Here is a 26,588-nt window from a genome sequence, read left to right as displayed (position 1 = left end):
CTGCTGAGGCCAAAGAAGCTGATTTATGTCTGATACCATGCCAGCTCCTCCTGCTCTGGTATTTGATCCTAGAAGCACTTCAAGTTGCATGGCCTCCTATCCAGATTCCTGGTTCCTACCCCTTCTCAGACAATCTAGCCCCTAAATGGCTACTTAAGTGACTGCCGGCATTGAAACTTGAGCTTTGCCAAATTTATCATTACAAAAGAAAAAATTCAAATTTCTTTCGCGTTGCTCTGCTGTACAAGAAGAAACATCCTCCAATATCAAACCCCCAAGAAAGCAGGCAATTAAGAAATGTGGGGAAAAGCTAATAGAACTAGCAAAGGCAGACTCATGGAGATTGATATAGTTTTAAAAGCTTGTTTTCTTTTAAAATAATCTCACTCATAAAAAACAGCACTATTCATCATCAAGTTTAATGAAATGATCAAAGTATGCAGAAAGGATTCTCCCTCATAAAAAAGTTAAAACCATTTTATGAAGTAAAATTATGTTGATTTATAAAAAAAAAATTTGTTACATATGCCTTATACTGAAAAGCTTGTATCAGAATAAAACTGCTTTATCTTGTCCTTTAGAAAATGAGTATTTTAATAATTGAAATTGAGACATAAAAATCATACAAAAATTTAGGATAGAAGGGACCCGTGGAGGTCATCTAGTCAAACTTCGTTCTCCAAGCAGGGTTAACGTCAAGGTTACATCAGGGTGCTCAGAGCCTTGTCCATTCAAATTTTCAGCATCTCCAGAGATGAAGAATCCATAGTCCTTCAATGATAGCATTCATCTGCAAAAAGGTTTCTGAATTTTTGTTTGAACTGCTCAAAAAGGCTCATTGTTAACTTAAACTGGTACTTCTGTACTATTTATAAATACAGGTCTGAAGATGGGAGATTAATACAAGCTACCATCATTTTTTGCCTGCCAAATACATTGAGCACTCTGGAAAATGACAAATCCCCAACAGCCTCAGTGGCTAGGGATGATGGTTGGGAATGCCACTTATTAATCTGCCTTGAAAAGGTGGAGGAGAGCATTTGTTTAAACAATACCCTTGACAGGAGTCTTCTGCTTCAGGTTTTTCATGTAATTTTGGCTTATTAAAGAGTGTAGTGAGAGAGAAAAGGAGAAACTGGAGTGCTAACTAGCCGTTTTGCACATTTCCCATAAAACTTAACCTTCTTCAAGGGTTTCATGACTCTTGCCTCCTTTACCAGCTATAGTTAAACATCATATTAATGTAAACTAAAATAAGAATTCTTACTTTTAGCATGGAAAACAGATTTTTCTGTAATTAACACTTTTCTCTCAAACTTTTTGTTAGCAGAGAACATGTACTACCAAGTGTGTAGACTTTCAGGCATATATGCATTTTTAAAAAATCAATACTGCAAGTCAATAGTTCTTATTTTCTGACACTGCAATTCAAGTTCCCATTTCTAATATTTTCCTTTGATGTGGAGTTTTCCTTTAATATTAGTTACAGAAAAATATTTCCTTTTCATGTATGTCATGCACGCAAATGATATCTTAGGAATAATTTAACTTCAATCATTTTCAAACATTTTGATTACTAAAATTTCAGATGGAATATGATATAGTTAAGAATGAATGTTTCAGCTTTCCATCAGCCATTAATACTACATTAAATATTGTCTTTATACTCCAAATCCACTAATTACAATATACTAGTTATCATTGAGATGGCTTAGAAGTGGCACCCATATAATGAAACTGCAGTCAATCTTGCTACTCTTTTTTTTATTATTTTACTGCAAAAGTCTTTACAGCTTCCAGGGAAAATGTGGAGAGATGAAACCTAATTGTCCTTTCATGATTTCATTATTGAAGGAAGAATGTTCACATATGTTCTATCAAGTTTTTCTATTTCTCTGGGTTTTTTAAACAGAAGTGTTAAAAAAAGCACTCCTAAAGATGCACATTTTTGATACCTATAACCAGGCACTTTATTTCTTTGGTGGTTGTAACTACAAAGATCTTCACTGAGCGTGACAGAAGACTCTTCAAACACGGAGCTATTAACAGCAGTATTTTCAGAGACTGATCTCGGGCAATCAAACAGTCTGTTCTGTGTTTTTCAAACCCCACATTAATTATCACAGAAAAATCTAAAATTTTGTTTATACTGTACAAGTTCCAGACACTTCTTTTGTTTTCCTTTTTTTTTCTCTCAATTTCTAGCATGGCTGCTCACTGGAATTTCTCCATCATACTTTGACTTGCACTCAAATTTTAGGATTACTCTCTTTCCTTGATTGCATACTGCCTGCATTTTGGTAAATACTCAGACTCAACTTGGCTGCATACCAATAAATTCCTCAAATGGGGAAACAGGGGCCTAGAGAAAGTTCAGGTTGCATTTCAGTTCTAATCTTACTGACAAAATATACGTGAATGCAATAAGATTGGTTTCATACTGGATTTTCCATAATCTTTCAAAGCTATTTTAATAAGCCTGAGAGGCATATGTCCCTCCACCCATTAAACCCTTGTCCCTATTCCACTGTGCCCCAGAATGCCCCATATTCCCCAATCTCTACCAAAACCTTAATTTTCAGGAAGAGTTTAAAGTACTCCTTTTTGTTTTTAGAGCAAGTTCTCCTTGCACCGCCATCATGTGTGTCTAGAGAGAGACCTACAGGAAATTCAGATTCTTTTGAATGAATGCCCAGCAGTATCTTTTCACAATACACTGCTTTTACGTGAGAGACAGCCCAGACTAGCTTTAACCATACAGTTGAGTACTTCACATTTAAAATTAAGAAACTAATGCAGGATAAACTACATGCCTGGGAATGCAATCAGCCTCCTTGGCAAGGAAGCCAGACGTCCTCTTTTTTGAGAAATTCAATTTTACTTTAGAGTAGTGCTGTCCGTCATCACACTGAGATCTTAAACTTCCATGCTGCTGGCTGGGACTTCAGAGCCAGCATCCATGAAGGTGCCTAGAACAGCCAGTGGGAGGCACATTTTAGGTGGCATCCGGGAGCATGGCAGAACCGCCAAGACTTTAGTAGCCTCCTATAATTCCCCTCTCCCCATGAATCTCAAAATACCCTAAGATGAGAGTGATAAATGTGATTATGCAGCAGTGACCAAGTACAGTAGAAAGAATTCTGCTTAGTAGACATTACATCACAGGTCACTACTAGCTAGACACAGTGCTCTTTTATATGGTACGGCTAGGAACCTCAGAAATGCTTTACGTGTTGCCCACTTGTTCACCACTAGCACAGTTACAGGACACAGTGCAACTCTTGACCAAGATATATGTTGTTTCTCATACATGGCATACTTGGAAAAGAGGATAGTGCAATAAGCATAGCTGCTCTGTGCTCACTTGAAGTGGTGCAGGCTTATGACAATACTCAGATAGAAAGATAGTAACATTTTTCAGCATTTCCACAGAACACCCAAAGCAGTTCTCTAAGCCACAAGCCTTCACCACAAATGGCGAAATTTTAGTGCTTTTTAATATACAAGCAGGGTCGTACTGAAATCTGCAGGGCCATAAAGTATGTTTAGCAGTAGGGACTAAAAGGGCAATTAGCAACACCTACGGGAAGCACAGGTACTGTTCCATAAACTTAAAAGGTATGCTGGGCTTTTTATTAGGATGAGGATCTATAGCACAAAGCTTCCCTCATCTAAGTATCTCAAAATCTGTTTTGTGAATATTGCTCCAAATGAGATAATGTTCCCGAGAAAGTAACATATCGAAGAAAAACAAAATTATAGTGCCATCTACTGTTCCTATTTAACACAAGATTATTGAGTGCTAGTTTCTTTTCCTTAGATTTTACTGTGAATTAAACTATGCTTATCCTCGCAATTACCTGAATGACATCATTTTTGTTGCGTATGTATTTTGATTACAGCACTCTTTAAACCTCTGTTTCTGACATTCACCAGGAACTGTCTAATGTTTTTGTAGAGCCTGTAGCAACTTCAGTTTGAATCTTAATCATAGCAGATTTCTTACAGCTCTCAACATTAAAAAGTGAAGAGCTCTAAGATACTAAGATAATTTACTGGAAAATTATCACTATACAGTTGTCCTGTTTTTATATTTTTCACTAGGAATCTGCTACTGGACATTGACAGGCACATCCTAATGTCCTGTTCAGTAGTAGTCCATTCAGGAATGTTTTCCTATAACAATGTTAGCCAATAGCAGCAGTAAAAGCAAAAGTAGAGCTAAGTCTCCCCAAAAGTCCCTTGTATCTGCAATAAATAGCAATAATTTGTATTTGAAAGATGTTAGGATCCACTATTTTAATTTTTCCAGCATATGTTAAACAAATAAAGGAAGTTACTGGTAATCAGATTTATATATGGCAAGCATTTAATTTGCTCAATTTAAACAAAAACAAATTGAAAATAAATACAGCTCTGAATGTTTCCTTGAGAAAAAAATGCTCATTTCTCAAGTACCAAATAGCATTAGGCCTTCTTCCTCAGCCAGCCTTTAGGATTTTATTTTCAAGCGTATGATCTCCAGTAATAACCAGCTCCTGAGTCCATATATAACTTTAAGAAACAGAGGATAACATGTCTACCTTGAACAGTGAAGGTGCATCTACATTAGCAGTTTAGTGAGCAATGTAACTTCTCTTAGGTATAAATAGGTGTGTAACAGAGTTACATGGAACACACTTTGTGCGCATACTACGGTTTCTTTCCTGAAATAAGCAGAAGGCTTTATATTTATCCAGCATGCCCAGCGGGGAAGAAAGTGAGGTCACAAAGTACAGCCTTCAGAGGAAGAATTCAACAACTCTGAATTTTTCTTGCAAGCAACAGTTCTTGAAATCTCTATAGTTCTTGTCCCCTCCTTCAAGAAAATCCCAAATGATCAGGAAGGTAGAGATCAGTCACTGGTTTCTGGGCCCTCCAAAAAAATAAGGTAGGTCCATCACTGCAAGACACTAGCTGACAGATACAAATTTATTCTCAGCCTTTCTACTTCCAAAGACGACAACTTTCATAAAGTATTTCATAGAATGGTAAGGTTGGAAGGGACCTCTGGAGATCATCTAGTCCAACCCTCAAACGAGTAGCCCATACAGGGATTGAATCCGCAACCTTGGCATCAGCAGCACCACGCTGTAACCAAAACTATTGAGCTAAACTATTTACCTCATCAGTGTAAGTGATGTCATACAACCATCACATCCTCGGTTCAGGAAAGCCAAAACAACAGCAGCTATCTGGCAGTCACCATCTAGACCCTATCAGAAGTCTCCTGCCCAGGCAAGGACTGAGAACTTCACTGGGAGGCTGAACAATGTGATGATAGTATGCAAAGATCACAAGGAAGCCGATCTCCGCAGAATTCCCTCCTACAGGATCAATGCTGCATTGAATTAAAAGAATAAATGAAGGCAATAAATTTGAAAAAAAAAAAGGATAGAAATCAAGTTTCTGGTACAGTCTGGCAAGTCTATCCCTATTATAAGGAGCTGCAGGAGAAATTTTGTTGGGAGAAGGAAAACAAGGCTACTGCACTATTAAACATGCAGTCTCTGGGACCTGCAGCTATCCTGAAACAGTCTTGAGAGGCTCTCACTCCCTTACTATATCGGGCGCTAAAGCAGAGGAGATCAAAGGTCCCTGTGGAGGGACATTTAAAGGCTTTGGGGAAAAAAAAGAGATGATTAACCACTATTTCCAGTGAGAACATCCTAATACCCTGAAGTCTCAACATGGGAACACTGAAAGAAAAGTGATCTGGTAATATTAGAGCTCTAACTTTAGCTTGATACAGAATGGTATTGAATGGGAGATGGTAATTCCTGTAGTTCATGACTTCAGAAAGATTGCCTATCTATTGCTAGTGGTGAAAGTCTTAGCAAAAGATCTCTGTCTGCATTTTTCCCCTAGCAACAGATAATGACATACTGAAGCTGTGTTTCCACGTAGTTGCAACAGTGACTTAATGGATAGGGGGAAAGGAAGGTACAGCAGCTATTTATTATGATCATACAGTTAATTTGCTTCTGTTAGGATAGCAGTCAATCAGTTTCTCTCCCTGCTCCTGTGTGACTGTGTTACCCATACTCATAAAAATGCCTCATCTAGCAATACATTAGGAGAGTCTGTTCTGAAACCATAGACAGACAGTAATGGTAAGCAAGGTAAAATTTAATTCCACTCCAGAGAAAACAGTAGTAACAAGGGAAGGATCCTACAAGGAAGACTGCAAAAAGGTGAATGTTGAAGGTGCTGTTCCACATGCTGCTGTGCATGGGGCCAAGCACACAGATCAGCCCTAGCCTTTAATTGATAACACAGGCTCTGCAATACATTTCTAGTAGTGCCCCAGGTGTTAGCATATTTTGTCACTGTCTTTGATCTGCTGTGTTTTCTCCTTGATCACTTTGTATTTTCCATTATGCAGTCAAAAGGCACCACAGGAGAGAGAAAGATTTTTTAATATAAATGGCTACTACCTTTCTTGCAAGCACTGTTTATGGTACAAGTAGTGATTCAAAGGACTGGACATAGAAAGTAAAATGGGAGGAGGGAGCTGGAGGAGTGGATCTCCAGCTGAGGAATATTTTTCCAGAAAGCAGAGGTGGGAGATGGTTTACTAGGAACTAAGTTGATAGCAGGCATGACCCAGTGAAGTATAGGAATGTTTCTCTTTAGCAGCACAACCATGGTTCCAGATGCATCTCATTGGGAACAACAGAGTGCATCATTGCATGATTAGTTGACCAGCAAGATGCAGGCATGAGGAGTTTAATTCAGGCTACACCAAAAGCTTTAGCTGCAGCACTGTCTGTGACTACAGTGCCTGGATCTTCTGCTTTACTCATGCTTGTACTCACGTTTAGAACGGCCTCCTGAAACTTAATTTGAAAATGGGATGTGTGAAGCATGTGCTGCAATAGTGCTAACGGAGTAACCCAAGGAGCAGAGGAGCCTCGCTGACCTCACTTGGCTCTTGCGTCAAAAGCCAGCTCCTGCTGATGCAGCTCTAAATGGGTGTTTGGTCTTTCTGGCTAGGGAGCCACAGGCAGCTTTGACCAAAACCCTCTGATAATTCACTTGTTGGCTGCAGTGGTTCAAGTGCCTTAGCCTTGGAGGCCAGGAGGGTTAGGCTTCATCCTTGATTGTGGTCTGGTGCTCTGGTAGCATGGTAAGTCTGTTTTCCGAGCTGAAGGCGGAACCCTGAGTGCTAAAGGAAAGCCCTCTGCTTTTGGGGTCCTTCTCCTCTTTGGAGGCCTCCTTATGGAGGAGGGCATGTCTGGAAGAGAAGCCACCTGCATGAAGGGACATGTCATAAAAAGAATGTGGACTGGCAGGGAAAGTCTTCAGGGAAAGAGACAGCAGAAGACAAAAGTTCTCTGCAGAAAAGGAGTAAATCTCTTGTGGGGCCTGTTGACATTCAGGTCTTGTTTAATTGTGGTGTTTCTTGGACTTGAACCAGGGCAAGAGCAAGCTGAGGGGGGCTGGAGCACACTTTTAGGCAACTCTTTCACTCCCCGCCTTGTTCATTACCAATGTGTGGAGCTCCTTCGGGTGTTGTCCACCTCCTTCTGTTTCCTCTGTCACGTTGAAAGTGCCTTAAAAGGGTCTCCCAGTGGAAAAAGAACTCCTCTTACGCAAACGCTGTAAGCTTCAGGCCCCTGTGTCCTGCCCCTTGGGAGCCCAGCTAAGGTGGCTGAGCATGATTGTCATGTCTGCCCTAGGACACCTGCTTGGGCCCAAAGAGAGACCTCCTTGTGCTCCTCCTCCTTGGGTTTTCTGAGATGCTTAGAAACCAGGAAATGGGCAGGGGCTTTTCCTGGGATCCTTCACCTTGTCACAGTCAAATACAGTGAGTTAGCCACCAACGCAAGCCTTGTGTTTTTGCTTCAAGACAGGTTGGAGCTCTTGTGGTCGGTTCTGTGGCCTCTGAGTCTTTTCAGCCACATGAGTCATCTCTTCATGTTCATCTCTACCAGAAGAACAAAACGCTTCTGGTTGATACAAAGGCAAACCGAAAGCCATGCGACAGAAGAGCTGCACATTCCCGAGAATGGCAAATGCCTTTTGCAACTTGCAGCGGGACCCTCTCCTTTGGCCTCCTTGTGGGGAGAGTGTCCCTGCTCCCAGGGGCCAACAGAGGGGGCATCTTCTCCAGCTGCAGCCTGCCAGCGTGCTCCTTCTCACAGTCACGCCTCCCGTCGGGCCAGGTCCTCTCCTGCCCTTTTCCTCAGGTCCACAGGGTTTCCTCAGGGAACAGCTGCAGCCAGGAAACATCCCACCTGCCATGCCTGTGTGCTCCTCATCTGGAAAGCTGCTTCTGCGGCTGCATCTCCTCTTGGTAACTTCTCTCCCACCTGACTGGTACCTGCTGCGCTCTGGGGGTGGTCCTGGATTCCCAGGCACAGAGGCAGGTCTGCCCCAAATCTCGCTTGCACGCTCCGGCAACAGCAAGAGCTGCTCAGGCTCTTCCCCTCCCGCTGCGCAGGTGTGCCAGGCCGTCCGGAGAGACCTGCTGTGCCTGCAGACTTGTATACAAGGAGCTGCAGTACCTGTAGTGCCCACGGGATCTTTAAGGAGAGACAAAGAGCAGTCAAACAGTCCTGCAGAGAAGTGCTTTATTGCAGTGAGGTTACAGGGGACTAACTCAAAAGTTCCCCCGCTCCTGGTCCAGGGCTGCTCTGAGCCCTAAAGGGGCAGTTCAGTGCTAACCAAATAAAACTTCCGATGTGTGGATACACACTGCACGTCCCAGCAGGGTTCCCACTGACACTGTTTTCTCCTTCTCTTCTAATCTTTCTTCCTTTTTCTTTTTATCTTTCTTCCTTTTTAAATTTTAATTCTTTCTTTCTTCTTCTTTCCATCATTTTCTTTCTTCATTTTTTTCTCTTCTTTTTTTTTCTATTTTTCTTTCTCTTTCATTCTTTTTTCTTTCAAGATTTTTTTCCTTTTCCTTTTCTTTCTTTCTTTTTCAATCTTTTTTCTTTATCTTTTCCTTTTTCTTTTTTCTTTTTCTTTCTCTTTTTCTTTCATTCTTTCATTCATTTTCAATCTATCTTTTTCTCTTTTACTATCTTTTTATTTATTTATTTATATCTTTCTGTTTCTTCAATTTTCTCTTTCTCTCTTTTTTCTCTTTTATTCTTCTTCCTCTTTTCCTTTTCTTTCTCTCATTCTTCTTCTTTCATTCCTTTTTATCTATTTATATTCTTTCTTTGTCTTTCTTTTTCTTTCTATTTCTTCTTTCTATTTCTATGTCTATCCTCTTTCTAGCTTTCTATCTTTTTCTTTGTTTCTTACATTCTTGTTTCTATCTTTGAAGGAAAGAAAACAAAAGTTAGAAAGAAAGAAAAAAGAAAGAAGGGGAGAAAGAGAAAGGAAAATGAGATTGACAGAGAAAGAAAGAGAAAAAGATAGAAAGAGAAAGATAAAAACAGCAATTTCTTTTGCTTTTTTCCTTCCCTTTTTCTTTCCTTCCTTTCTTTCTTTCTCTTTTTCTTTCCTTGCTGCCTTCCTTCTCTTCCTTTATTTTCTTTTTCTCTTTCTCTTGTTATTTGCCTTTTTCTCTCCCCTTTTCTCTTCATTCTTTTCCCCTTCTTTCTCATTTGCCCTCCTTTTTTTCTCCTCCCTTTCTTCCCTTCCTTCTTTTTTCCTCTCCTTGCCTCTCCTGATTCTTTCCCCTCCTTCTTCTTTCACTTCCACCTTTTTCTCCCTTCCCTCTTCTCCTCCTTGCTTTTGCTTCTTTTTCCATGGGTTTTCCCCTTTTCATTCCTCCTTCTCATTTCTTTCTTTTTTCTTTCCTTTCCCCCTTTCCTCTTCTTCGTTTCCTCCTTCCCTGCCTCCCTCCCTTTCCTTTTTACTTTCCTTTTTTCCCTTTCCCTCTTCCTTTCTTCCTTCTTAGCTTTCCTTATTTTCTCCATTTTCCTTCTTTTTTACCTTTATTCCCCCCCTTCCTTCATTTTTATTTTCCCTTTTCATTCTCCCTTTTCCTTCCTTGTTTATGCCCCTTATTTTTTCCCTCCTCTGTTATTTGTCCTCCTTATTTCCTCTCCTGCTTTTCTTCCTAGTTTTTTCCCTTCCTTCTTTTCCCCCTCCTTCTTTCCTCTCATTTCCCCCCCTGCTCTTTCCCTCCTCCTTTTTCCCTCTCCTTCCTATTTACCCTCCTTATTATATGCCCTCCTAGTTTTTCCTTCTCCTAGTTTCTTCCCCTCCTGGTTTTTTCTCTCTTGTTTTTGGCCCTTCTCCTTTCTCACCAACCTCCTTTTTTCCTCCTCTTGTTACTTGCGCTCCTTTTTCTTTCTCCTCCTTATTCTTTCTCATCCTTGCGCTTTCCCTTCCCTCTTTTTTTCTCTTCCTTTTTTCACATCCTTCTTCTTTTCCCTTCCTTCTTTTCCCTTATTAATTGTCCTCCTTGTTATTTGCCCGTTAGCACTCTCTCCCTTGCTCTTGCTCTCCCTTGATTTTGTCCTCCCTTGTTCTTTCCCCTCTAGCTTTTGCTGCTCCTACTTTTTGACCCTCCTTGAGTCTCCTCTCCTTCTTTTGCCCTTTTCTTCTCCTTCCTTCTTATTTGCCCTCCTTATTTCCCCTCTATTTTCCCTTACTTCTTTTTTTCCCCCTTCTTTCTTATTTGCCCTCCTTTTTATTCCTCCTTTTTCCCCTGCCTTCTTTTTTCCTCTCCTTGGTCTCGCCTCTCCTGATTCTTTCCCCTCCTTCTTTCACTTCCCTCTTATTCCCTTCCTTCCTTGTTCACTTCCTTCCTTTCTCCCCTTCTTCCCTTCCTTCTTTCTTCTCCTCCTTGCTTTTGCCTCTTTTTTCAGGGTTTTCCCCTTTTCGTTCCTCCTCCTCATTCTCCCTTTTCCCTCCTCCCTTGTTCCTTTCTCCCTTTTTCCCCTTTTCTTTTTCCTCTATTGCCCTTTTCCTTTCTTTTCTTCCTTCCTTTTCCCTTTCTTAGCTCTCCTTTTCTCTCTTTTCATTCAATTTCCTATCTTCTTCTCTCCCTTGTTCCTTGGCTTGCTCGCCTTTATTCTCCTTATTTTTCCCTTTCCTTTCTCCTTGCCTTTAGTTTCTCTCTGTTTCGTCTTCCTTTCTCCTTTTCCTTTTTCATTTTCTCCTTGCATTTTTACTCTCCTGCTTTACCTTCCTTTTTCCCTTCCCTGCTTGGCCCTTCCGTGTTTGGCACTTCCCTCTTGGGCCCTTCTTTGCCCCTTACCTATTTCTCTCTTCCCTCTTTTTCCCCTCCCTTCTTTTGCTTTTTCTTCCTTTTCCTTTCCTTCTCTCCTTCCTTGCTTTTTCTTCCTTTTTCCTCTAGTTCCTTTTCCCTGCTTTCTTTCCCTGGGTTTTCTCTCCATTTCGTTGCTATCCTTGACGTTCCCTTCCTTTTCCTTCCTCTTTCTCACTTCTCATTCTTTGCCTCTTTCCTCCTCTTCTCCTTTCCTCCCCTTTTCCTGCCTTCAGTACTTTCGCTTTTTTGTTTCCTTTTCTCTTTTCTTCCTTCGGTTTCCTTTCCTTCTTTTTCTTTTTTTCCTTCTTTTGTCTTGGCTTTCTTTTTCTTTGATTCTCTCTCTTTCGAGTCTTCTTTGCTCTTTTCCTCTGGTGTTCTCTTTCTTTGCTTTTTACTTTTCCTATAGGCTTTTATCTTTCCTTCCTTCCTTTCTCTTCCTTCTTCTATTTCCCTTCTTTCATTTTACCCTTTCCTTTCTTCTCTTCTTTCTTTCCATCTCCTTTTTATTCTTTTCTCTTATTTTTCTTTCATTTTTTCCTCCTTTCATTATTCTCTTTTTCTTCCCTAGTTTCTTCATTCCTTTTTTCTCGTCCATTTTCCTTTCCTTTATTTTCTTTAGTTCTCTTCCTTTTTTCCTTCTCCCTTACTCTTCTTTCCTTACGTTTCTTCACCTTTTTTTCTTCCTCCTTGTTTCCTTCCTCTTTTACATTTCCCGTTTTCCTTTAGTCTTCCCTTTTTCCATTCTCTTTCTTTTTCACTTGCCTTCTTTCTTCTTTTTTCTTTCCCTGTTTCCTTGCGTGGTTTTCCTTTTTCCTTGCTTTTCCTCTATTCTTTCCCTTCTCATCTTCCTCCTTCCTTTCCTTCTTTCTCTCCTTCTTCCCCTGCCCTTGTTTTCTCTTTCCTTCCCTTGCTTTCCTCATTGCTCTTTCCTCCTTTCTTTGGGCGGGCTGGCGGGCTCCTTCCTTTCTTACCTTCCTTCTGTCTGTCCTTGTTTGCCTGTTTCTCTACACCCTGGCCTTGCTTTTCCTTTCTCTGCTTTTTCTTTCCTTTTGTTCTTTCTCTCTTCTAACTTTTCCTGCTCCAGTCTTCCCCTTTTTTATTTGCTTTCTCCTTTCTTCTTTCCTTTCTACTTTCCTATTACTTTCCTTCTGTACTTCCCCTTTCTTTCCTTTATTCTTCCCTTCTTTTACCTTTCCCCCTGCCTTGCTTCTTACATTATTTCTTGCCTTGCTTTTTTTCTTTCCTGGGGGTTTTCTTTTTATCTCTTCTGCTTTCCTAGTTTTAGCTTGGCTTGCTGCCTCCCTTCCTTCCTTCCTGTTCTTATTTCCTTAGGGGATTTCATTTGTTTTCCTCTATTTCTTCTACTGGCTCTCTTTCTCCCTTTTCTCCTTTTCTCTCTTTTTTTCTTTCTCTTTTTTTCTTCTTCCTTTTACTCCCCTTTTCTTTCCTTCTTCCCCTCCCTTTCCTTCTTCCCTTTTTTCTTTGTTCTTTTCTTCCCTCTTTTCCCCCTTTTGTTTGCTCCCTTTACTCTCTTTGTCCCCCTTTTTTCTTTCATTTTTCCCCTCCTCTTCCCTTCCTTCTTTCCCTTCCTTGTGCTTTCTTCTCCTAGTTTTACCCTCCTAGACTTATCCCTTCCTTGTTTTCACCTCCCCCTTGCTTTTGCCCCTCATTTTCTTTGCTCTTCCTTTTATTTGCTTTCCTTGCCTTTTCCCCTTCTTGTGCTTTCCCTTCCTTATTCTTCTCGTCCTTCTCTTTCTCCCTCCTTCCTTTCTCCCTTCCTTTTTCTCGCCCCTCCTTCTTTTTGACCCTCCTTGATTTTTCTCTTTTCATTACCCTTTTTGTTCCTCTTTTCCTTCCTTGTTTTTTCACTATTTTCTCTTCTTTCGTGCCTTATTTCTTGCTTTCATTTCTCTTAACTTTTCTCCTCTCTTGTTCCTTTTCTTTCTTATCACTTTCCTCATTTTGTTCCTTCTTCTACTTCCTTTTTCTTTCCTTTATTCTTCTCTTGCTTTTTCCCTTCTTCTGGCCTTGTTTTTCTTTCCTTGTTCTTTTTTTCTCCCCACATTTTGGCCTTGCTTTTTTCTTTGTCTTCATTTTCTTTCTTGGCTTTCATTTTCTTTCTTTCTATCCATCTTGCTCTTGCTTTTTCTTCCTTCCTTCCCTATGTGCTTTTATTCTTTTTCCTTTATTTCTTCTAATGGCTTTCTCTTTCTTCCTTTCTCTTTCTTTTCTTTCCTTTCCCCTTCTCTCTCTCTTTACTTTCTCCTCCCTTTCCCCATCCCTTTTTGCTTCCTTCTTCTCCTTGCTCCTTCTCTTTCCTTCTCCCCTTTCTTCCTTTTATTCTTTCTTCCCTTCTTTCTTTTTTCCTTTGTTCTGTCCTTACTGCCTTTGTTTTCTTTCCTTTTTTTCTTTCCTTTTCTTCTTCCCTTTATTTCTTCCCTTCCTCCCTTTCTGTCTTCTTTTTCCTCCATCCTTTCCTCACATTTTTCCATTTTTTGTTTCTTCCCTTTCTGCCTCTTTTCCACTTTTTCTTTCCCTTTGCTTTCATTTTCTCTCCTTTTCCCTTCCTCATTCTTACTCCCCTTTGTTCTCGCCCCTCCTTCTTGTTTTTTTCCCTTTTTATCCTATTTGTTACCTTTTTCCTTCCTTGTTTTTTCTTTCATTTTTTTCACTATTTTCTTTTCTTTTTTTTTTTCTTGGCTGGCCTTGTTTCTTGCCTTCATTTCTCTTTCCTCTTCTGTTTTCTCTTGTTCCTTTCTTCTTTCATTACTACTACATCCCCCTTTCCTTCCTTCCTTCCTTTTTTCCTTTCCTTTATTCTTCCCTTGTTTTTTCCCCTTTCCTTGTCTTGTTCGTTCCTTTATTTCTTTCCCTGGATTTCTTTGTTTTTTTTTTCTCTTTCCTTATTTCAGATATACTTTTTTCTTTGCTTTCCTTTTTGCCCTTTCTTTTCCTTCTTTCCCTCTTCTTTCCTTATATGCTTTCATTTTTTCCTCTTTATTTCTTCCAGTGCCTTTTTTTTCTTCTTCTTGCTTTTCTTTCCCCCTTTCCTCTTCTCCTTTCTTTTCCTCCTTTTCTTCCTCCCTCCCTTTCATTTTTTCTTTCCTTTTTTCTTCCCTTTCCTTCTCTTTTTTCCCCTTTCCCCTTGTTTGTTTGTTCCCTTTATTCCCCCTTTTCCTTTTTACTTTATTTTTAATTCCTGTTTTTATTCTTTTTCTTGTTTCTGCCCCTTATTTTTCCCCTCCTGTTATTTGCGCTCCATGTTTGCTGTCCTGTTTTCTTCCCTTCTTAGTTTTTTCCTTTCCTTCTTTTTTTCCCTCCTTTTCTCTCGTTTCCCCCCTCCTTGCTGTTTCTATCCTCCTTTTTTCCTCTCCTTTCTATTTCCTGTCCTTATTACATGCCCTCCTGGTTTTTCCTCCTCCTCGTGTTTTCCCCTCCTAGTTTTTTCTCTCTTGTTTTTGGCCTTCCTCCTTTTTTCCTCCCCTTTGTTACTTCCCCTTTTTTTTCTTTCTTCTCTTTACTATTTGCCATTCTTGTTCTTTCCCTTCTCTCTTTTTCCTCTCCTTTTTTCCCCTTCCCTCTTTTTTCCCTTGTTATTTGTCCTCCGTGTTATTTGCCCTTTAGTGTTTTCTCTCCCTTGATTTTGCCCTCCCTGGTTCTCTCCCCTCGTTTCATTTGCCCTCCTGGTTTTTGCTACTTCTAGTTTTTGCCCCTCTTTGATTTTCCTCTCCTTGTTTTGCCCCTCCTTTCTTCTCCTTCCTTTTTTTGCCCTTCCTTGGTTTTGTCCTTCCTTCTTATTTGGCCTCCGTGTTATTTGCCCTCCTTCTTTTTTCCCTTCCTTATTATTTCCCCTCCATTTTCCCTTTCTTCTTTTTTCCCCCTTCTTTCTCATTTGCCCTCCTTTTCTTCTCCTCCTTCTTTCCCTTCCTTCTTTTTTCCTCTCCTGGTTCTTGCCTCTCCTTGTTCTTTCTCCTCCTTGTTCTTTCACTTCCCTGTTTTTTTCTTTCTTTCCCTTTTCACTTCCTTTCCCCTTTTCTCCCTTCCTTGTTTGTCCCTTTCTTGTTTGTCCCTTTCTTTTCTCTCCCTTCCTTTTCTCTTACTTCTTTTGCTTTTTCCTTTTTTCCTTTTGCTTTTCTTCCTTCCTTCCTTGCTTTTTCTTCCTTCTTACGCTACTTTTTTTCCTTCTTTCTTTCCCTGTGTTTTCTTCCCATGTTGTTGCCATCCTTGATGTTCCCTTACTTGCTTTTGACTGTTTCTTGCTGTTATTCTTTCCTTGTTTCTTGGCTTGTTCTTTCTTGCCTTGTAGTTTTTCTTCTTCCTCTTTCCACTTCTCTTTCCCTTCCCCCCCCCCATCCTTCCATGTCCACGATGATCTTGCTGGGCTCTGATGGCTTCTCACCCAGGCCTGGCATGCGATAGGAATGCTGGTGACTGCTTAGATGGTTCTCGCAGCCCGGAATCAGGAAGAGGGAATGGCAGCAGGTCCCAGGGGAATGATGGAGGAGCCCTGGGCAGCAGGACAGCAGCTCTGCAGGGAGCGCCTGGAGGACATCTGGGGTGGAGCGCCCTCTGATAATTGTGTGGGCTCGATGGCAGGCTGCTCTCCCAGTGCCTCCCTCGCCAAGCTCACCTGTTGCTGCACAGCAGCAACACTGTCCACGCTCCTGCTCCGTTTCTGGTGCCTTCTGCTGCCCTCTGAGGGGTCCTCAAAGGACAGAGCTGGCTCTGAGATGCTCCTACGCATTGCGCTGATGTCACTTTGCAAATGAGGCACCGGAGGGGCAGAGACACATGTTGCATATGCCCTGCTCCCACTAGGGCTTCTCCCAGTGGGCTGCTGCATCTCAGACGTTAGGGAGTCACATCCAGCTTCAGGCCCTGGCTTGTCTTGGGCAGAAGCATCCTCCTGAGCAGCTCCTGGGTGCCCTGTGGGCACAAAGAGCCTGTTAGCTAGCTTGTACTGGCCCTCTGAAAGGAAAATGGGACTTTTGCCATGGCACAATGGCAACGTGCAGATGGCAAGCTGCAGTCTTAGCACCTATGGATGTGAGGGGCAGCTCAGGAAACACAATTAGCCCCAGGGGCAATATCCTGCACCGGGGAGAGCGTATTTCTAGTCCATAGTGAGCAACGCTGTGCAGAGCATAGCTCTACAAACATTTAACATCTGGGGTGCCGCTTGTAGCGGGAGGAAGGTCACTGGGAATTTCCGGAAAGTGTTGCAGGGGGCAGGCACTGCCAGAAGGTATTGAACCCTCTGCACCTCTCTGCATTGGCACAGGCATCTTCCCACAGCCAGCTCAAGGACTGGAGCCAGCAGCTCTGGGCAGTGCCAATCCTCAGTGCAGCCTCCTACCTGCGGAGCTGCCGGTGTGCTCGGGGCAGTCTTCAGCAGAGGGGCTGCCAGGCAAGGCCAAGTCCTCCCCAAATATTGCTGTGCAGTTGTCAATAAGAAACTCCACCAGCGCCTTCACCTGCACACAGAAAACCATGGATGTCAGCGCAAGGGGCTGAAGATGCGCTCAACAGTCTTTGCTGCTCCTGACTGCCATTTCTCTACTGAAAGCTGTAGCTCTGTGAGTGCAGCTCCAGGAAGAGATCTGCCTGTCACATTGCAGAAAGCCCAGCTGAGGGGCAGCCCCCACGCTCCCAGGTGCTGCCGCTGCCTTTAGCTGTGGGATCTGTGCGGGTGGCTCAGCTGTGCCCCAACAGGGGAGCCAGCTGCTGAGTTCAACATACCTTGTCATTCACCTCCATTTGGACTTGCAGCGGCAGCGTGCTGTCTGTGCCTGGGCTCAGCACGTTGGGCCCTATGCAGATGGCAAGGTTGCTGGAGTCCATCCTGCTGGTCTCTGCATTCTGGCTTATGTGGTGGAGCACAGCAAGCAAGGGCTTGAGCAAGAGGACATTTGGCCGAGGCAGTTGGTCAGCCACCCTAAGAGAACACAAATACAACGTGTCATGACTTAAGGGGGCAGCGGCTGCTGTTCCTTGCTGTGTGTGAAAACTTTGTGAAAGCCTATGCCTGTGTTGTGTAGAATTAGCACTAGCAAGCTGGTAGGAATGACAGGTTTTTCCTTGGCACTCCCCATTTCCAGAGAAGGCCCCGGCCTCTCCCAGACCCTCCAGAATGCTGTGACTGGCTACAACACTCACTCTTTCAATTCTTCAATCTTTTCTTCCCTGCTTGGCTTTTCAAGAGCCAGCATCCACTTCTCAAACAGGGCTGCCGACAGGAGTTGGGAAGGGATATTGCGCAGGAAGTCCTGCAAGGCCAAGATATGGAGATGAGGCTTTGGACACCACACCGGAGCCCACACGGAGCACCCCCAGCACTTGGGCGCCCAAGAAGGCAGCTTAGAATCATAGCATCATAGAATCAGTAAGGTTGGAAGGGACTTCTGGAGACCATCTAGTCCAACCTCCCAGCTCAAGCAGGGTCACCTAGAGCATGGTAGACAGGGTTGCGTCCAGGCAGGCCTTGAAGATCCCCACAGAAGGAGACTCCACAACCTCTCTGGGCAACCTGTGCCAGTGCTCCGTCACTCTCACAGGGAAGAAATTCCCTCTCACGTTCAGGCGGAACTTCCTGTGCTTCAATTTCTGCCCAACTTGCTTTGAGCTACCTGCCCACAAAGGTGCTCATGGCCTTCGACAGAGCAGTGGGCTGCACAGGCCCCTGCCCTGCTTGGACCTGCTTGTATGAATGCAGTAACAGGCCCTCATGACTATCAGCCTTGAGTCCACCCAGAAATCTCAGTCTTCCTCCACGAGGAGGCCGCTGGGCAGCAGGAGAAGGAGGAAGAGGAGGAAGTGAGTTTCAGCTTTTCAGTTTCCCATGGTCAGGCAGAGGGCACTGGCAGAGCAAGGGGAACTGAAAGCCACATGGGAAGTACAAATGTCAAACTTTGCTAAGCCTGAGCACATGTGCGTTGGCTCCCCTGCGGTTTCAGCTTGGAGTGCCCCCTGGGGCCATCCAGGCACTCGAGGGGGGCCCTGCAAGTTCGCAACGTGCTCTCAAGCTGCAAGGCAGAAGAATTCACCTTCAAGATGACAGCCAAGAGGTGCACAGGTTTGCTGTCCAAGTCAACGGTGCCCCCTTTGTCGAGGGCCTCCTTCAGTTCCCTGCGCGCTTTCTCACTGGCAGCCTTGCGGAATATCCCCTCAGTGGCAGGCCCTTCCCTGTACAATATGGCCAGGAGATCCTGCAGGAAAAAGCAGACAGCGGTGGCAGAAGAGTTCCTCGGGTGGAGGAAGGCCCCTTGCCCTTAGGGGAGCATTTCCTGGGAGGCAGAAGCAAGTTTTTGCCTGGGAGGCGCACTCTGCTCTGCCTGGGTTCGCAGCTGGTTCTCACTGCCGGGAGGTTACACTGGCGGTAACCTGGCCAAGCAACCCCAAGCCACCCTCCTAAGCACCTTTCTCAAGGAAATCCAGAAATCCCTGGCTGCTTATGCTGCTGAGAGCTTCCTTTCAAAGACTTCTGCAAGGCCGCCAGCATACCCTCGAGGGAGCAGATCTGCTTCTCCTCTTCCTGCTCCGCGGTTGTCTCCACTCCAAAGCTACTTCCCATGGCAGCTCTGCAGGCTGCACAAACCCACACACTTGACCCCTTTGACTTGCGTGGTGGGACCTGACCCTCAGGCCTTATTGGTGAGAATTGAGCAGAGAGGACAAACCCCCAAATCCCTCGTCTCCACAGAGCCACAGCCAAGCGTGGTGATGTTGCCTCGTGCAACAAGCCTGTTGCCGCGCAACAGGCTAACTGCACGGCCAGGCTGGCTTACCTGGACCGGCTGGGGCAGGGTCTCCTCTTCCCCACAAAGACTGCCCAGAGGCTGCCCAAACAGGGGGCTCTTGAGGCCAGAGTCTGGTTGCTCTGGACAGGCCCCACTGGCCGAGGCTCGCCTCCGAGCGAACGGCCACGGGATCAGCCTCTTCCTTTTCTTAGTCCCATCTGCTGCAAGCGAGAGGAAAGCAAAGGTCAGGTGAAAAAAGCCAGCGGAGACGAGTCTGTGCGCAGTGCTGCGTGACACCAAATGCAGAGCAGAGCTGCGTGTCGAAACAGCGACTCCAACTGTGTGGGGCAAACTGGGAGACAGCTAAGGCCTTCCTGAGGGAAGGACCACCTCAGCTGTCCAAGTGTGACCATCCCTCTGAGCTGTGATGGTTTTTTCACCTCCTGGTGACTGCTTCCTCTCAGAAAGTGGGAGCACACAGGGCACAGAAATAGCCGCAGGGTTTTCGGCACGTGCAGAGGCTTTGGCAGGGCAGAGGTCTCTGGGACCACCATACGTCACTGGGGCAGCTTGCAGTGCCAGTAATTTGGGCTGTGCAGTCTGAGCGTGCCCCCGTCCAAAGTCTGCCAGGAGGGGCAGCAGGGGCTCCTGCTTTTGAGCCGCTATGGGAGAGCGCTGTGTGAGAAGGCAGCTCCTCAGGTGTTCTTTCCAACTCACCAGGAGAGTGGCAAAGTCCCTCCTCAGGAGCCGATGGGGCCAAGACTGGGCATTGCTCGGTGGCCGCCTGCAAGGAACGGGTCCAGGTTACAGAGCCGGGAACGGCTGCGGGAACGGCGCTGCCTCGCTGCCCGTCGCGGTGCTGGTGGCAAAGGCTGCTGCTGCAGCCGACCGCCCTGACATGGCCCCGCACGCCACAGCCCCCAGGCAGTTTTGGGGGGCGGGTGGATGCCGAGGAGGTGCAGCCCTCCTGCGCTGCCCCCGGCAACGGGCGGCTCCTCCCAGACCACCCCAGGAGGCAGCAGCTGGGTCTCGAGGGCTTTGGCCCCTGCCACCTTCCTCCCAAACTCGGACACCTCCCACCAGCACCCAGCCAGGGCCGGGGCAGAGCGAGCCCCTGCTCACCTCCGCCGAAATCAGCACCTCGATGGTCCGGGCGCTCAGCAACGCCGACTAGGCGAGAGAGCAGAGAGACAGCGTGAGCAGCTCGTCACGGGGGCTGCTGCCAAAGCCCCGTGGCGCGCTGGGCGGAGCGGAAACCCAGGGACACTTACGGGGCAGTAGAAGCCAACGACCTTCACCAGGAACCGCAGGGAGGCCAGGCGGGTGACGCGGATCTCCTGGGCTCCTCCGCTTCGCCTGGGCGCAGGGCAGGCGCAAGGGCAGAGCTGGGTCACAGCCGGCCCTCCCTGCTCGCAGCCCTCGCGCCAGCCCCGCGCCTCCGCGCCGCCCCGCGCAGCAGAGCTTCCCGCAGCGCTGGTGCCAGCACCACCCCGCACCGCCCCGGCTGCTGCCCCCGCGCCCCCTCCGCGTGGGGACGGGCGGCGGCAGCTCTGCCCGGAGCTGCCCTGCGCCGGGGGCCCCTTTCCCCACCGCCACGGCTGCGCTGCGGGGGGCAGCTCCCCCGGCAGCTCCCCACCGCCTGCAGCCTGGACGCCCGCCGCCGGCAGGCTGCAGCGCCCGGCAGGGCTCACCCGAGCACGGCGCTGACCCACAGCTCCTTCACCTCCCGCGACCTGCAGTGAGAAGGAGAAGCCGCCTCAGAGCCCGCCGCGGCCCCTCCTGCTCTGCGGAGGCCCAGCCCCGGGCACGGCTCGCCCGCGCGGCCCCGCTCCGCGCCGCCAGCACCAGAGCCCCCGCTCGGAGCGCCCAGCTCGGTGTCGCGGGCTGAGCGGAGCCGCCGGGACGTGCCGGGGGCCGGGCCTCGTGCGCTCCCGGAGCTGCCGCCGGGGCCTCCGCAACCCGAGCGGGGCCTCTGCTTGCTCTGCCCACGCCTGCGCGGAGCCCCAGCAGCCTGGGGAGGCCCGACGGCCAGCACGGCGCCCTGCACCCCCAAACGGCCCCGGGCACGTCCCCACGCTCACCGGAAAGTGACCACGCAGACGTCTCCGGGCCACACGAGGACGAGGCTGTTGGCACATTTCAGGCCAAAAACCTCCTCGTCTTCCCGCCCGCACGCCGCCTCGTCCTCCCCACACAGCACCCAGAGCTCGCTGAGGGGCACCCGGTGCTTCAGGAGGAAGGTGGAGCCCCACCTGCCGGGAGGAAGAGCGGAGAGAGCCTTGGCGGCCGTGTCCCGGGGCAGCCCCAGCAGCCCCGCAGCACAGAGCCGTCTCCGAGGGGCAGCGCCGTGGGGCAGCCGCCCCGAGCCCCGGCGGGAGGAAGGAGCCCCAGGCCCCGCACACCCAGAGGCACTTCCAAAACGCCACTGCTTCATCAGGGGCTGCGGGCCAGGGCAGCAGGAGCAGGAGCCTGCCCCTTTCCTCCTACAGCTCCCCAGACTAGCGGGAGAGGGTGTCCCTGCCCGCGCAGCAGGGACGGCCGTGCCGGGACTGCGGGTCGTTTGGAGCACAAGTCCTCGCCGAGCCAGCCGGAGTCCTCTGGGGAGGAGCGGTGCCCTGGGGCTGGTGGCAGAGGCAGTGCTGGGGGAAGGACGGCTCTGGTTGCTGATCCCACCTGAAGCTGGCAATGGCGATGGTGTTCGGGAAGAGCAGGAGGTCCCTGTCCCTCGTCTGCTGGTGCCGCGTCACCTGCACCCGGTCGCAGAGCAGGAGCTGGGGGCTCCTGCGGGACACAAGGGCGCCGAGCAGCGCCGGGGGCCGGGAAGCTCCCCTGCCCGCGAGCCCGTGGCTGGCACCAGGAGCCACGTAGCCGGGGTCCCCGGGCCATGGCCGCGCTCCAGGAGTGGGGCCAGTAGCGCCCCGGGTGCCGCAGCAGTTGCCCATGGCGCTGCGGCCGGGCAGACGGCTGCGGTGCGGCTGGGCCCTGCGCCGAGCAGCGCCGGGCGCCAGACAGGCCTGAGCAAGGCTGGGAACGGTGTCCCTGCTCTGGGCAGTGCCGCCGGGCTGGGAGCCTGCGTCTCCCTGCTGCCGCGCGCCGGCACCGTGCCGCACTGGGGCTCGGGCGGGCGCCGGCGGCTGTGACCACCCCGCTGCCTCTGTGGCACGTTGTGATGCGCCGGCCGGGTGGGGGGCAGTGCCGGGCGTGCGGGTGGGGGGCTGCGGGCACAGTGGGGCATCTGCCTGGCCGCCCGGCACCTCCCGCGCTCCGGGACTGCCACGTCTGCGGTGTGGGAGCGCAGCTGGTGGGGTTGGGGCACCGCTGCTGGCTCCTGCGATGGCCCCTTTGCTCTCCACATCCGGGCCCCACATGCCCAGTGCCGGCTCCTGCCATGGAGAGGGTCTAAGGGACGTGCTCGGAGAAGAGGGGCTGCCCTTATGCATCCCAGTGGTGGCTGCGGGGAGGCAAATGGTGCCCGGGACAAGGGAGGAGATGGGCTTGGTGCTGGAGGAGCTCCCAGCTTCCACAGCTACCTCTGTGTTGGTGAAACCCCCCAATGCACAGGCCTCCCCGAACAGCTCCAACATCGCCCGTTGTGGCTGGCACAGGAGGACTCAAGCTTTGGTGGGGGCAAGCAGCAGACCCTGTGCCCGCTCAAGAACCAGGGCTCAGACGGTTCCCAAAATCACAAGTTACACGCTTCCTCTGCAGGCAGTCTGCCAAGTGGTCAGCCCCACATTAGAGGCCTCCCTCTGCTCCAAGGGTCTAAAGGTGGTATCAGCATGGGAAGTGGGAATCTCGGCTGCAATCCCAGTCCAAGAAGAGTTTAGGGAAGGATTCAGTAACCTGAACATCAGCACCAGCATCCACTTGTGATGCCCTCGAAAATTCCTTGTGGTGCCCTGCAGTACCCACAGAATTTGAGGATATCCTCATGTCTGTAGACACTCGCTTTCAGGCAGTTGAATTCCACCTCAACTCAGGTCCATCCCAGGAGTCTGCAGAGAGGTTCAAGGACAGACTACACAGGGGATTAGGCAGGCTCACAGAAATGCTTGCACATAGGTACTGAAATGTAAATGCCCACTTGTGCAGTCTGCATCTGAGTGCCAGTCCAAACGTCTGTGAAACTCATTGGGATGGTCCTTCTCTCAGCCTGCACTGATGCTTGGCTCTCAAGTGGATGCCAAAGTGTTTTGGCTGCAAGTCACTCTCCTAAATCAAGTGTCTGAGATGTGTGTGGTAGATCAAGAGTTTGCATGTCACCGGTGCTCAAGGCTGCACCGTGCCATGGCATAGGGCCCGAGAAGGGAAGAAGGGTGCAAGAAGGTTGGTTGATACTCAAGGACCCCCTCTGCCAAGCTCCAGAACAGTTCATCCCAGTGAACAGGATTTTACTTGTATGAGCATACATAAGCAATCCCCATCCCTTAAGACCAGAGGGAAAGTCTGCAGAAAAGAAGACTTTCCCTTGATGCAGGAGGATTGGCTTAGGGATCACTGAAGCAAAACACACATCCACAAATCCACGGGTCCTGCTGGTATACACCCATGAATGCTCAGGAAGCTGGCCAATGTCATTGCAAAGCCACTCTCAAGCCTCTTGTGAAGGTCATGGTGATCAGGAGAGGTGCCTGACGCCTGTAAGAAAGCCAGCATCACTCCTATCTTCGAAACAGGCAAGGAAGAGGATGCAGGAACTCAAAGCCTCACCTCAATGCCAGGGAAGGTGATGGAGCAGCTGCTGCTCAATACCATTTCTAACCACATGAAGAACAAGAAGGTGATTAGGAGTGAGCATGGCTTCACAAGGGGAAATCACACTTAACCAACCTGACAGCCTTCCTAGATGGCATGAATGGCTGGGTGGAGGAGGAGAAAACAGTGGCTGTTGTCTCCCTTGACTTCAGAAAGGCTTTCCACACTGTCTCTCATGACATCCTCACAGGCAAGCTGAGCAGGCAGGAGCTACATGAGCAGACGGTGAGCTGGACTGAAAAAGTGGCTGAATGGTAGACCTCTGAGGGTTGTGATCAGTGGCACAAACCATATCAGTAGAGGCATGTAGCTAGTGTTGCACACCAGGGCTCAAGGCTGGCTTCAATGTTGTTCCACTTCTTTATCAATGACATGGATGATACAAAACTGGAAGGAGCAGCAGACACATCAGAGGGCTGTGCAGCCATTCAGAGCAACCTCAACAAGCTCAAGAGATGCACTGGAGAGGAACCTCATGATGTTCAGTAAATGGAAGTGCAGAGGCTGGGGGCAAATCTGCTAGAAATCTGCTCTGCATAGAATGATCTGGGAGTCCTGCTGGACAAGAAGTTGATTGTGATCAGCCATAAGGCACCCTTGGGGTAAAGAAGGGGTAAACAGTATCCAGGGCTGCACTAGGAGAAGTATTGTCAGCAGGTTGATGATCGGCCCTGGGGAGGCCCACACAGCTGGAGTGCTGGGTCCAGTGCTGGGTCCAGTGCTGGGCTGCCCAGTACAAGAGAGATGTGTAGCTAAGATGATGGACTCTCTCATATGAGAGATGATGAAGGCATCTTTCATACGAGTAAAGGCTGGGAGAGCTTGGACTCTTCAGCCTCAAGAAGACAAGACTGAGGGGGGATTTTATCAATGCATTTAAATACCAGAAGGGAGAGTGTAAAGAGGATGGGGCCAGACCCTTTTCAGCGATGCCAAGAGAGAAGACAAGAGGCAATGGGCACAAACTGAAACATAAGAAGCCTGAATATAAGCAAAAATTTCTTCACTGTGAGAGTGACAGAACACTGGAAGAGGTTGCCCAGAGCAGTTGCGGAGTCTCAATCTGGGAGCTTCATAAGCTGACTATACACAGTCCTCGGTAGCCTGCTCTACCTGACCCTGCTTGAGCAGGTGGGTTAGCCTAGATGACCTTTAGAAATCCTTTCCTACTTCAACCTTTCTGTGATTCTCTACAACCAGAGAGATCAGCATTGGTGCATGTATGAATTTTTGAAAAGCTTTTATATATGACATGCCTTGAAAGACATTCTTGTCAAATGGAACTCAAGAGCTAGCAAGCCAATAAATGGTGTTTGGAAGATACTGTTAAAGCAATCTATTTGTGACTTTAAAAGATTTGAGAAAACAGTGATACTGCCAGAACTGTAAACTTTGTGAAGTGTTTGATTTGATGATCAAGAGTTCAGTCAGTCACATGGACAGTTACAGGATGATGATTAATGTATTATAAAGAAGAAGAAAAGGAGCATACAAAGGAATAAGAACACAGAGTAAGAACTATCAATTAAAAATCTTTCAAAAATATTAGAGCAGGTAGATAAGCCAGTTCAGTTTGCAATGGAAATTAATCTGATCACAGACTAAGTTTAAAAAATAAAGATTACCAAGGCTTTTGCAATTCAAGAAATTTACAAATAAATAAAGCAAAAGACCCCCCAGAACAGTTAACTCTCATGCAGTTTTTAGAGTAACTACAACCTTCAGTGTTTCAAGTGCTTCTCCAAGTTCGAGTTCAACTTATTACATCTGTTTGTCCTGCCTTCACTACTCCACTTGTCACTCCTACATCATTGGTGACTGTTAACAGCCATGACAATCCCTTCATTGCTTCCACCATCCCCCAACCCTTCCCAATAGCACTGATGATATCTTTACCATTTGTCACTATGTTTGTAGAACTACATATTTTCAATATGCATTTTTATTTGTAGACTCACAGAATAATTTAGTTTCGAAGAGCCCTTGGAAGATCATCTAGCCCAACTCTGCACTCAAAGCAGGTTCAATTAGAAGAGGTCATTCAGAGTTACCTTTCCGAGATCTCCAGGGAGGGAGATTCCACAGCCTTGCTGGGTTCCTGTTCCAGTGTTTCACCTTCCAAACATAAATTAAAAAAAATAACCCTTAATCAGAATTTCCAGCATTGCAATTTGTGTCCATTGCCTCTTATCCCACCACTGTGCACCTCCAAGAACAGTCCCATTCTATCATCTCTACTCTCTGTAGAAGTGTAACAATATGTATGCTTAAGAAGCAAATGACTTTATGTAGCCAAATGAACTGACATATTTAGCAACCAACTCCAGTTAGAACTAGAATGAACCAGCTCCAGCTGCCCAAACAACAGAGAGAGGCCCCAGAGCACACTTACACTGTCATACTGCAGATGTCTCTACTACCAATCAATAACGCAGTGTATAAAGGAGATGTGGCCCAACCACAATCCATGGTGCTCCTGCATACAATCTATTTCAAGTCCCCTGAGCCATGCAAGATCAAATACAAAGGACCTAACACCCAGCAATGCCAGAGGACCAAATTCTGGAGAGTCCTGCAAGTGGAAGGGGCAGAGATATCAGACATTACAATACCGGCGTGGGAAGCATACTCTAGTAGTCTGGAGTCTGGAGAATGTAAACACTCAGGACTCCCAGGCAATTAGGAACTGGACAGCTAAAAAAACCATTAACCATAAGGCTGCAAGGAAATCAGCTAAAGGCAACAAAGAAACCAGTAAGTAGGGTGGAGCAGAAGAAAAAATAATATGCAAGGAGTGCTGCAACCAACATACTCACACACAGCTAACAGCTACATCAGATGACTTCTGAATTACTTGCTGTAAAGAGAAGTCATGAAGA

At 47.2% G+C, this 26,588-nt stretch overlaps 2 protein-coding genes across 2 annotated transcripts; both read right to left on the bottom strand.

Moving 5' to 3' along the window:
* Nucleotides 1–10,142: 10,142 nt before the first annotated feature.
* On the bottom strand, nucleotides 10,143–15,630 carry LOC134138916 (nucleolar protein 58-like). Its single transcript, XM_062573107.1, has 3 exons — nucleotides 15,586–15,630; nucleotides 13,849–14,115; nucleotides 10,143–11,668 (listed from the first exon to the last, which is right to left on the bottom strand). Exons 1-3 carry the CDS (start codon nucleotides 15,628–15,630, stop codon nucleotides 11,390–11,392), a joined length of 591 nt encoding a protein of 196 aa, XP_062429091.1. The 3' UTR covers nucleotides 10,143–11,389.
* On the bottom strand, nucleotides 14,057–21,388 carry LOC134138915 (T-cell activation Rho GTPase-activating protein-like). Its single transcript, XM_062573105.1, has 11 exons — nucleotides 21,036–21,388; nucleotides 20,646–20,945; nucleotides 20,226–20,310; nucleotides 20,077–20,124; nucleotides 19,672–19,738; nucleotides 19,003–19,175; nucleotides 18,262–18,423; nucleotides 17,375–17,484; nucleotides 16,958–17,153; nucleotides 16,575–16,692; nucleotides 14,057–16,144 (listed from the first exon to the last, which is right to left on the bottom strand). The coding sequence occupies exons 1-11, from the start codon at nucleotides 21,386–21,388 to the stop codon at nucleotides 15,678–15,680; spliced, it is 2,079 nt and encodes a 692-aa protein (XP_062429089.1). The 3' UTR covers nucleotides 14,057–15,677.
* Between the last annotated feature and the right edge of the window lie 5,200 nt (nucleotides 21,389–26,588).

Source organism: Rhea pennata, chromosome 3 (genome assembly GCF_028389875.1).
Source record: "Rhea pennata isolate bPtePen1 chromosome 3, bPtePen1.pri, whole genome shotgun sequence".
Taxonomy (NCBI): Eukaryota; Metazoa; Chordata; class Aves; order Rheiformes; family Rheidae; genus Rhea; species Rhea pennata.
This window is presented reverse-complemented; position numbering and strand designations above follow the sequence as displayed.

Coding starts and splice junctions, on each gene's coding strand:
- LOC134138915 (XM_062573105.1), bottom strand. CDS start 21,388: ATGAAGCAGTGGCGTTTTGGAAGTGCCTCTGGGTGTGCGGGGCCTGGG. Junction 18,424..19,002: donor CCCTGCCCCAGCCGGTCCAG/GTAAGCCAGCCT, acceptor TTTTTCCTGCAG/GATCTCCTGGCCATATTGTA. Junction 17,485..18,261: donor TCTTGGCTGTCATCTTGAAG/GTGAATTCTTCT, acceptor TTGGCCTTGCAG/GACTTCCTGCGCAATATCCC.
- LOC134138916 (XM_062573107.1), bottom strand. CDS start 15,630: ATGCCAGGCCTGGGTGAGAAGCCATCAGAGCCCAGCAAGATCATC. Junction 14,116..15,585: donor CAGAGCCCAGCAAGATCATC/GTGGACATGGAA, acceptor AAATAAGGAAAG/AGAAAAAAAAAACAAAGAAA. Junction 11,669..13,848: donor CAAGGAAGGAAAAAGGTAAC/AAATAGGATAAA, acceptor AATGAAAGAAGG/GAAATAGAAGAAGGAAGAGA.